General features: G+C 41.9%; 1 protein-coding gene across 6 annotated transcripts in view; it reads left to right on the top strand.

Moving 5' to 3' along the window:
• LOC111865036 overlaps positions 1–7,878 on the top strand; it is a 135,629-nt gene extending 127,751 nt beyond the window's left edge. For 4 of the 6 annotated variants that reach the window (XM_023852743.2, XM_033751694.1, XM_033751692.1 and 1 more), the window contains exon 3: positions 4,661–7,878. In XM_023852743.2, coding sequence (XP_023708511.1) covers positions 4,698–5,774 — 1,077 coding nt within the window. In that variant the 5' untranslated portion in view covers positions 4,661–4,697 and the 3' untranslated portion in view covers positions 5,775–7,878. Of the gene's footprint in view, positions 1–2,473; positions 2,536–4,660 lie in introns of those variants that run through there. The other 2 variants (XM_023852754.2, XM_033751697.1) reach the window with 2 other exon arrangements.
• The last annotated feature ends 4,139 nt before the right edge of the window (positions 7,879–12,017 follow it).

The raw sequence follows: 12,017 nt of genomic DNA, 5'->3' as shown, positions 1-12,017 counted from the left end.
TATCTGTGGCTATGAAGACCGGACCGGTTGAACGCAAGAGAGCAGGTGTAACCTCTGTAAGCGAGCGTCATCATCAGATAATGACCTGGGGTGTTGCGTCATTTAGATTCTATTTTCAGGACACGATGGGAAGCAAAAATGTCATATCTGAGATCTAGTTGAACCCACAGGACTTTTCTCTTGGGGGGGGGGACATATGACTTACTCTCAGAGACGTTTTAGACGGACAATATCGTAGTTGCAAAAAGGCCTGTTAGCTTTAGGCAAGTCACCTACATAGACGCCCCGAATCTAATGTGCAATCTGAAAATATCAGCATTATGTTCGACGACATACCTTTCCTGCTGGCATACTGAAATTCAATATGTCCCTAAATGTAGGGTAGAATGGTGAACGTCGACATGTTCTACCTACCACTTGCCTCGCCTTCTCTTGTACGTGGTATGAACAGAGTGTCTATGTGTAGACTAATAATGGCAATGCATTAGGTAAAAATATAAAGAGCATATTCATAAACATGTGCGTTTGTGTGGAGGTAGCGGCTTGCTACGGGCTGATCCCCTGTCCAAGGAGTCCTGCTGAGTGTTTACGAAACTGACGTGAAGCAAAGCGATTCACAGATGCCCCCAAATGGGAGCAACGGGAATAGAAGAAGAAGAAGCATTCGTAAACAACACGTTCATCGCTTTCCTAGAACGGGACTTGTCCTCTGACGACGAAGACAACGGGGAAGAACGCTCGCCATTGGAACAGCGTTCGGAATATCCAACATATAAACATGGTGTACGGCTTATCACAGCGGTGGTTGGGAAGTCCTGTCATTTGGGATATACCGCCATGTAACCAGATATAAGTCCGAGGCAAAATATTCAACCCCAACGGACTTCTAAGTGTTATATCTCAGAAGACGAATCAGAGGTAAAATGTTCATCCGAAACGTAGATTGACGTCACCGGATTACGAGGAATTATATACCAGAAGCTGTTTCTAAGGCGAAATTTTTCCTTCCAAACATCGGTTGTCTTTCACAGAATGACAAAGCGTTATGTTCCAGAAGATAAAAACTTTCATACACAAGATATTTATTTAATATTTTAATATAACTGAGCGAACAATGTTTCGTGTCTTTAAGCACATATTTTAATTTACATGCAAACAGAGATCTATAATTCGGTTTGAGCATATCAATGAAATATTTTCGGCGAGGCTAATGGGAACTTAGACTGTAACATTTCGTCGCTCGCAGGATTCATATATCGATGTTTTCATACAACTGATGTCATCTTCTGAAACACGCACCTGGTTTCTCATTATAATGCAAAAATGTTGAACAGCTGAAGGCTTTGTGAGACGTTAACTAAATCGAACGGTAAATCAGGAATCAGCAGAGCGTGACTCCGGCGTCTATCCAGAAACAAGCGAGTGCATGGCCCCGCTGTAGCAAACAGAGCTGAAGGAGCCATGTGAGTTTTTCCTGCCAGGACGTCTAGTATCATGTCATATAAACTGCAGAGAACTGAACTCTTTGGCAGACTCGGAACTATTACAGATAGATACTACTCGTGTTTTCCTTCTTTATACGAAGCCAGTAACCATCGCAGGGCGTGGACTTATCTGTCCTGAAATTTCAGTTCTGAAATTATTGAATCGGGGTTCGATAAAATTTGATGTGGAGAGTCAACAGGTTTTTGTGGCATTTAATTTTGAGATCGACGAAGTGACAGGAGTTTGGAGAAAACAGCGTAATGAGGAGCTTCATAACTTGTACTCTTCTCCAAGTATTTTTTTCCCCCTTAGCACTAAAGCCCCAGTAGGCCTAGGCCTACCTCCATCAACTTTTCTCCGTTCACTTCCAAGTATAATTAGAATGATCAATCAAGTAGGATGAGGTGGGCAGGGCATGTAGCACGAATGGGGGAGAAAAGGAATGCATGTAGGATATTGGTGGGAAAGCCAGAAGGAAAGAGACCACTAGGAAGACAAAGGTGTAGGTAGGTGAACAATATTAAAATGGATCTTAGAGAGATATGATGGGATGGTATTGATTTGATTGATATGGCTCAGGATAGGGACCAGTCGAAAGCTCTTGTGAACACGGCAGTGAAATTCTTGAGTAGCTGCACAATTGGCGGCTTCTGAAGAAGGGCTCAGCTCCATAAGTGAGTGAGCGTGTGATCCAGTCATATGAAATTAAAATCAGTCTTTGGTGAAATAGAACGGAAGATCGCTATCCTGTGTAGTGTCGGTGATATGATTAGCATTATGAAGTCAGATTTGTGTCTGTCAAGGCCAATAAGGTGTGCACAATTGAAAGTAAGATATCCGTACTCCAGGTTGGAGGACACACTTCCTTTCTTTACAACCTGCGAATGATTGTACCTAGGCAGCCACTAATACGACTGCGATAACTTATCTGCTGATAAGAGTCAGCCTGCGTTCCGCAAATACTGCTGTCGCCTTTACATTGTATTGGATAACTTCGTGTTCATGCATGTCACCGATCTGTTCTCTTGCCTCTTTGAATACATAACGTAAGTACGTATGTTTTATTTTATAAAAAGAAACACCGTTATTTCAAAATCAGTGTTTTATACGATGGGTCAGAATTTCTGTGGTTTTGGTCTTTGTCCGTCATCCGGCATTCTGAAAGCAGGAGAACACAACGTATTGTGGATGAGAAGGATTAGGATGAGATGGGCAGGCCGTGTAGGACGCACGGGAGAGAAGAGAAACGTATTGAGGGTTTTGATGGGAAGGCCATAAGGAAAGAGACCACTAGGAAGACGTAGAAGTAGGAAGAAGGATAATATTGTCACGTGTTAGGGGTTAGCGTGACTAATAACAATGGATTCTGGATATGATGATTGGGTTTATTGACACTTCTTTACAATTACAGTCGATTGTAACGGCTAACGCGTTGAACTGCTTCTGAACGAAGTCTGTCTGACGAATCTATGAAGTATCTCTCACTAATCTCGGACTGATTTCTATTACTCTCGCATTTACGAATCCACTGCCTTTTATAACTTCCACACGACCCGAATCGAAGTCACCATGTCAAACAGTTCCTCTGTTCTTTTGTGTTTTCACGGGAATGACTTTGTTTAGCGACTTGCTACCTGGCAACAATTCGTTCGTTGCTATTCGTTGTAACGGAAACTATCCTTTGTTAATATTCGTTGCCACGGAAATATGATTATCGAGCCGTTGTCTAGCAATGGACGGCTGCTCCGGTGCCACAATTCCGGTTTTCAGCCGTCATGTTACAATATTATAGTGGGTCTTAGAGAAATAGAATGGGATATTATGGACTGGATTCATCTGCCTCGGGACAGGGACCAGTGGAGGGCTCTTTTGAACACGCTAATGAATCTTCGGTTTCCATGAAATACTGGGAAATTGTTTGAGTCTGAGCTACTGGTTGCTTCTCAATGTTGCGATGTATAACATCCCTGCATCTGCGCATGTTAGATTATAGTTCACATTTTGATGCAATTTATTTCCCATCTCGGGACACGACTGAAATGAATTTCGTAGGGGTGCTCACTTGGTCCCGAAGGTTCGTTAGAAGAATTTTGCTGAAAATTCCGCTAAGAACCGAAAGTCAGAACGTGCTGCTCTGCCTTGGAATTCTTGCAGTATAAGGTGCGGAACCACTGAATTAAACAGAGTATAGTCATGCTTGAATAGGCTTACTGTTAACTTTCTAATTTAGTTACAGCACGGCTACGCTTGCTTTACAAGAATTTCATTCAGTGCTGGTTACTTAGGGCCTATAGGCCTAGTTGAATGTGAAGTCCGTGTAACAGATATTTAGAATGTAATATTCGTGTAACCATCTGGCAGAACGGGGTACGCGGTAACGTAGTTGGTTGAGGCAATATGGAACAAGCCGGAAGGTCACCGGTTGGATTCCCTATGAGGTGGATTTTTTCAGTTGACTTAATCCTTCCAGCCGCACTGTGTCCCTGGGGTCGACTCAGCCTCTAACAGAAATGAGTACCAGGTATATTCCTAGGGGGTAAAGGGAGGCCGGCGTGTAAGGTTGACAACTTCACCGCCATCTGTGAGCCGATTGTTTAGAAAATGTGGGAGCCTCGATGTCTCACACCCTATGGGCCTCCACGGCCTGTAACAGGGATAGCTGTACTTTACTTTATCTGGCAGAACGATAAGGAGCTACTGTAAATCTTTCGAAGCGAATATCTAGGAATGTCATCAGCACTAAGATGATACAGAAAAGCGTCTAATGGCCGATTTTTGTTAATTCAGTGCTCAATCTTTGCGTTCTGCTCTCAGTTACATACTCAGTCAGTCAGATAAATGCGTGAATTTATTTACGTGTTTAAATTCATTCTATTTGGCTGTTACAGGGATAGCTTTACCTNATTTACGTGTTTAAATTCATTCTATTTGGCTGTTACAGGGATAGCTCTACTTTATTTTTTACCGTTTGAATTGAATTGTATTTATGGTAGTCCTGTTAACTCTAATTCAAAGCTGCAGTATAATGTATGTAACCTTAAAAATTCATAGAAATTGACATTTTAAGGCACAGATCATAATCATTTTTACATTCGCCATCGTATGTGAAAACTATATTTATATGAGTCAGTAGAAGCAAAACAAAAACAAATACATGTTGTTGTTCTTGTTTTAGCTGGAACATCTGTAAGGACGGAGTTGTCATTTAGATCATGGAAGAGAACTCCATCGTTGTAAGTGGCGTGGAAGCCGATGAAGACTTCGGTTTTGTGAAGCGTGAATGTGAGGTTCTGGGCAAGGCTCTGACACGTAGCAACCCTCCCCCCTCACTGCCAGATGAGGCGGACAACAAAGAGACCGGAAGCGAGGAACAACAGGTGGATAACGATTCATCCCTCAGTGCACCAGAAACAACCGGAAATGACGAGGATTCAAAACCGGATGTTGAAGAAGACGTCAGTTCCATAACAACGTTAGAGTCGATAGGTGAGGATGGTATTCCATCTAGTGATGTGGTATCGGACGAAACGGATAGTTTTAACTTGCGCAAACTTGGAGGAACTTTGCAAGATTTTTCTCATATGAATGAGCTAGGTCATGTGTACGACGCCTCAAAAAGAAAGGTCACAGTAGCCGAAATATCCTCACGTAATCACCCCGGTATTTTACGTAATATGTCTTCGGGTTCGGAGCCTCCGCAACAACCAACGGAAGGTGCACCAGCAAACAAAGAAGATGATCTCCCGCAGGTCTTCCAAGTCAAGTACCTTGGTCAGCGTGATGCCAGAGGTCTCTGGGGAATTAAAAATACGAGGCGACCAGTAGATGCAATGGTGGCTGCAGCAAAGAACCTGAAAGCAGGAACGGTGTTACCAATTGTCAAACTCATTGTTTCTAAAGAAGGTGTCAGTGTAGCGCAAGCGCAGAAAAAGGTGGAGGAAATCCTGATGTTTCATCCTATAGACACGATATCATACGGTGTTCAAGATCTGGTTTACACCAGAGTGTTTTCTATGATCATCGTCAAGGAAATAGGAGATTTAAAAGGGCAGCATCCTTTTGAATGCCATGCGTTTGTTTGTGAGAGCAGGAATAGTGCCCGAAAGCTGACATATGCGCTTGCGTCAGCTTTTAATGAGTACAGTAAAATTGTTAAGGCAAGAAATGGTGGCGAGAATGTTAAAGACGGACTAGCAGCTGCGAAGAAAAAGTTTGCCATTGATTTGAGGAGTCCAGAAGAAATTGAAGCTGATTTGAATTCTCCACAAGCTGAAGATTCTGAGGCCTAAGTATAAATTGAGGCTATGGTGTATGTCTAAGTGTACTGACTGAGATTAGAGTGTGATGAATTGTGTCTATGAAAGAGAAAGTGTTGTGTGGCGTGGAGTGGAAAATATTCAGTCTCCATAAATGAATACAGTAACAGCCATCAGCGTACCGACTGCAAGAGCATGGTTTGTATTAATGGGAAGTAAGAGGGTGGTGCGCGGCGGCCCAGGTCTGGTCAAGTGGGATTTGTGGTGGACAAAGTGACGCTGGGGCAGGTTTCCTCCGAGGACTTCGATTTCCCCTGCCAATCTTCAATCTTCCAAATTCTTCATCAACGTGATCACAGATACAGTAGGCCATTCAGTGGCCGACATGCCGAGTGGACCCAGTTGGACTCCATCGCCCCACTGTGCGAATTAAAAAAAAAAGGCGGGTGGTAAGCAGTTGAACCGTTAGCTTTGTTCTGCGGGAGTATCTCGAAACACAACCATGTGTGCCGAAACCAGACGTTTCACTTTCTGAAATATAGGTAAATGTAAGAATTTGGCATCTGTTTTATATGATGTTTTCTTGGATTCTTTCGGAGCGCGATGAAATTAATTCATTCTAAGTTCGTATCTATAACCTTAATGATAATGAATATGAGACATTTTTATTATAATGTTCTATTTTTTGAAATGTAAATGTCACATAGAAATTTACTATGGGATTGGTTCGAAAATGAAAGAAAGACAATTTACTACATGCGATAACAAACATAAACCCGAAGCCAATATCTTTAATTAAATTTGTTCTTAATAATATTAGTAAACCTGCGGGATAACTCATGTGAGACTAGGAGAGAGTATTACAATTATCTTTGAAGCTTTGTTGTTTTCAGTTTACATGAATACGGTGGTAAAGAGATTGTAAAATTACAGTACCACGGATAATTGTACTTGTGTCATAATTTTAGCGCTTGCTATTGTGAAACGCTTTATTAACCGAAGAAAACTGTACGTGTATGTTTGTCACATTGCTGAACTTAGCTTAATTCTTGCTTTGTGCATTAGGAGTGGCTGATATAAACAAAAGTTTCAGACTTGAAGTGGGATAAATTCTAAGTAACATTGCCTCTTTAAATGTTGCGCTTTGGATTGTTGTCCTGATCGTGCGCGCTTATTGGTGTCCTTTCATAAACTGATTGAGTTCTTAGGAAACTTATACGTGACTCTTGTCTCTCAAGCACGCAGGTTCTTCGTAACAGGCATGTCGAAGATTGAACTACAGTCATTTTTCGACTGTGTGTTTACGTATCTGCCTGATTTTCTGTTTAACCTAACGGAGTCCACTGTTTGAGGTTGCTAATATTGGAGTTAGCCGGTTAGTAGGATGCTGGGCCAAATAGTTCACATCCTCATAGCCCATTTTACTACGATTCTCATGTTATTATAATCGTCATCCACATCCTCGAGCCCATGTCATAGCTGAGGCGATCAGTCACTGGTTTCCCACCTCGGCGGCCCCGGTTCCACCCCAGGTCACGTCATGTGGGATTTGTGGTGGAAAAAATAGCACAGGAGCAGGCTTCCTCCGAGTACTGCGCTCTACCCGACCAATTTTTCTCCCAGCAACTGCTTTCTATCCATTAAGTTTCCTGTCATAAACGATAGCATCGTTAACTAACAGACTGTAACCCATGTCCTTGATATTTCATGTTACCGCCTTCAAAGATGTCTTGACCTTCAAATTTCTTAAAAAATTTGTTGCACTGCCACCCCATTTACGTGTACAATCAGTCTTCATATTGTTATTGTCATTAGCCTAACAATACGGGGCGAGGAGCGTTTGTTACGTGCTGCTGGTAAAGCACTCCTTTCTCTGTCTCAGCCGCGGATACAGCTGCACCACGTGTGGCGTCGCGTCTCTAGATGGACACGTGGAAAAGTTAAGCCGAGAGTGAAGGTTTAGATGTCTAGACTGGGTGGAAATGATTACATGTAACTAGGACAAGTTCGGCTGTATTGTACTGGGGGTGTTGGCTGTCGTTGCTGCAGCAAATGAACTTATTGTAAGTTAAGGTAAAATTGTCCCTGTGTTTAACGAATTTAAGCACTACGCCATGAAGGTGTATGGGAGAGTGGATGTATAGATCCACATTTTCTTGACATCGGCACTAGTTGGAGGTGAGTGGTCAGCTTCACGCCCCGTCCGCTTAACCTCCGCGGAATGAGCTCCCGGTACCCATTGGGTAGGAGGTTGGGTGGACCCCAGAGCCGGTCTGGACGATTTGGAGAAGAGAAAATTCTTGACCCTACCGGGGCTCGAACTCCGACCCCTCAGTCATCCAGCCCGTAGCTAGTCGCTACGCTACTCCTGTTCCAGTGAATCTGTTGTATTAGCCATTTTATGTTGAGGACCACAGATGATTGCAGAGCATTCATATACTTTAGTTAGGAGGAGAGAACTGAAGTTTTGGGACAGCAACTGGTTTCGGTGCAACACCTTTCAGTACAAATCCCAGGTGGGCTGCCTTGAGAATGAATCCAGGCCTTCATGTAGGGAGTTCGATGTAAACTTTTCGAATTATTTGACGTAATAATGGCAACGCATTCGCGTATGAAGTTCGGAAGATGCATGAAGACGTTTTCTATTAAGTTAACAACCCTTCTTTTTCGCGGAGAAATCTAAGGCAGTTGGTACATGAAATTTGGTAAATTCTTGATTCAAATCCCGAGTCTAGATGCTAAGGAGAGAAAAAATCTCTCTCCTGCTTCGAATGAAACCCCAATTCCTCGATGTGCAACCCGTATCATAGGCGTTGTACCGACTGAGCTATAGAATGATATTTGAGAAAACCTGCTCTTCTGAAATAGGTGGTGGGTTATGTTGTCATTTAACAACGCTGTATCAATTAGACCTATGTTTTGTACCGTGGAATTATGTGTGTGGATGTCTGATATGAAGGAGCAGAAGTAATTGTCCACATTAATAACATTTCTTACTGTAATACGTCTTTCAGTTCAAGAAGAACTGCCTTGTCATATCAGGTAACCTCCAAGTTTCAGCACACAACTACACAAGTCTTATCAAAACCCCTTTCAATTTGTCACGTGTGATAGGAACAGATAAATGAAGTGCACTTAGATAAATTGTTCATGATATAGCCTCAGATTTCATTATTGTAGGAGTCAAATTTGGATGAACAGTATACTGAATTATACATTTTCGAGAAACATTACATTTGGACGTATTCTGCTGTTTGGGACAACCGGTGGGACCTGAAGTGGAACCCAGATCTTCCGATTGTTAACAGACCTTTGGCCTAATGTATTGTAGGGCTCCAAAACAAAACAAAAAATTGATTTTATGGATTTTTAATTATTGTCGAATTTATAATGCCGATCACGGTGGCCGCACGGTCTAAGGCGTGTACTGTCTTCTACCGCTCGAATTCTGGGATTATGAGTTCGAATCCCACTTGCATGGATGTAGATCTACGTGTTGTCTGTGTTTATGTTATCCTGTATAGGTAGAGGCCTTAGAGTGGGTTGAGTCTCCGTTTTAGGAAACCTACGAAATATCTCTAAGTTTCAAATACACGTAAAATCTGAGGCCTTCGACAGCGGGAAAAAGTTTTTCTATTCTACATAAGGTCCAGACCGGCTGTGGTGTACGCCAAGTCTCTTATGCAGTGGATACCGGGACTGTTTCGGTGAGAGCAAGGCGGCCGGGACGTGGAGCTATCACTCATTTCCTCATAGTGCCGTACATGATTAATTAGACAGATGGATAATTCTACCTTGGACCGCACGGGACTGTAGTACCATACAAGAGGAATCGTGTTTGCTACAGGTACCAGTATTATGCGGACATCGCCTGTTGTCTGAGCTATATTTGGTATGCTCGACGTTTCGAGAGTTCATTCTGCTGATGTCCTTAGTTGATATGTTATTATTATACAGATTGATGTTTCTATTGTCTTCTGTTTTAATGTAACTGGCCATGATTCGATATCAACTTGAAAGGACCAAATTTCACTTCATGAGTTTTTTTTTTTTTATTTTCTGGGATCTAACGCGTTGTGGTCCGGTGAAAATCAGTTGACTTTTCGGATTAACATACCGCCTTCATTGTCAGTTTGGAGGAGTAAACCAAGCAAGAAACATGTATGAAGCAAGAAGATAATCTACATTAAACAAGCAGCAACCGTAGTTTTTTTGTTTTCTTATTTTCTTACTCTTCTACACTGAAGATGGAGGCGGCGATATTTTCCTCCGAAACGGTTGTTGATTTTCATTGACTACACGGAATTATATCCCAGAAGACAGACATCTTCAAAACTATTTATTGTGAGAACCTCAAATCGAGCATAACTTGAGCATTCCTTACCATGTTCAGAGCGTGTCATTAAGCCCTATCCTGGGCCAGCTTAATCCAATTCAGTACTTCCCAAACTGTTCGTTAACTAACTGAGCCTTTCTTCAAAAGCCACTAGTCTATTATCTCTTCATGAAATTACCCACGTGATCAATTTTACTTATTTTATTTGTAGCGACACACTCTATCCGCAAAAGTTGACACTAACTTCGCTGACAAGCAGCGGTCGCTCGGTCGGTATAATTCGCTTGCGGGCTAAAAGCCACGGAGTTGGTTTCACTATGCCGTCTTAAAATCAGGCTCTGCGCCGTCGAATGACCGGATGGAAGTGAATAATGACTGTGAGAGGATGTAAAAGACAACTGAAATGGTCTAATTCCATCTCAGCTTTGCCCGTAGGGACTGCGGGATCCCACATAATACCTCAGGCAGCACAGTCATTGTCGCGCTGAGATTCGAACCAGACACCTGAACAGAAGTTAGAAGCAAAGAATACCGTCTTTTGGGATATGTCGCCGTGTAGATATTGTGTTAACCGATGTTTCGGAGGAACGTATCGCCTCCGTCTTCAGGGTATAAAAAATCCACGATCGAGATGGCTGCAACTATCTACTCACGCTAGTTCCTTGCTCACATATTTTTCTACCCTGAAGATGGAGGTGACACATTCCTCCGAAACGGTCTGTTAACACTATCTACACGGGCCACATCCCAGAAGACGGCATTTTTCATAGTCACTACCGTGAAACCCTCAAATCTTACAGAGTTAGAAGCCTTATCAACTGAGACTTGTGCGGCAACGTCTTTTATAGAACCCGAACATTCATTACCGTCTCCATAAGAGCCTGTTACTAGTTCTTATCCTGTGCCAGATGAATTCAGTCGTCGTACCTATCCTATATCTTCAAGATCCATGCTGTTACTATCCTCCCATCTGTGCTTCCTTCGAAATAAACTCTTCCCTTCATACCATACGGTTCAAATTCTATATGTACCTTTCAACCCTCCTATAATACATTTAGCAGTGCCTAAGAACAATTCTAGTATAGGAATATGCTCTTAACTGTTACTACGTTTGTTTGTTTACTTTTAAGGAGTGACTGTAAGGCTAGTCAGACAGTTATGAAATGTTTTGGATGAGGTTCTAAGTCAATAGTGACTTTCTATATTTTCATGTTATATTTGTGATTTCAATCTTCACATAAACCTATTTTTAACGAACATGAACATCGCCCTTCAAGAGCAGCTGAAAAATGTGTATCACAAACCTTATTTCTATTGTTTTAATTTTACTGTATCCATAATATATTTTAAAATATTGTATACACAAACGAAATTGTAGTTCTGAATAAATTTAGCTGTATGTGTAAATAAATGAATTCATATTTAATCAGGAGTGGAAATGGTTTTCCAGAACTAGGGAGACTCTCAAGATCAATAGAAAAGCTGTGAACTACACATGTTGTGTCAGCGAAATTAATACATTGCAGTTTCATAAATTCGTCCTTATATGTATCGATGTTGGTGACGAAATTTATGATCTTTCGTGGCACTTCAAAAAGCTTCGTTGTACAACAGACTACTTTGGAACTAAACACGTGGTGTAAGATTTGAGGTTTCAGGGATTTGGCACCGTGTATATGTGGTGTTAACCGACGTTTCGGAGGAACGTGTCGCCTCCATCTTCAGGGTAGAAGGAAAAATATAAGAAATCCGCAGACGAAGAGACCGTGAGAACCGGTACCGGTTAACACCACATATACACGGTGCCAAATCCCAGAATACTGCTTTCTTCTTAAACACATGGTGTCTATCCGTTTGTTCCCCCATTTCCAGCTCTGTATTTAATTGCATATGTGATATACATGTAACTGTTTTAAAATGTGGTACCGCTAAGTGAAAGA

Source organism: Cryptotermes secundus, unplaced genomic scaffold, assembly GCF_002891405.2.
Source record: "Cryptotermes secundus unplaced genomic scaffold, Csec_1.0 scaffold579, whole genome shotgun sequence".
NCBI lineage: Eukaryota > Metazoa > Arthropoda > Insecta > Blattodea > Kalotermitidae > Cryptotermes > Cryptotermes secundus.
Note: the sequence above shows the minus strand (reverse complement) of the source record. Positions and strands in the feature narration are given on the sequence as shown.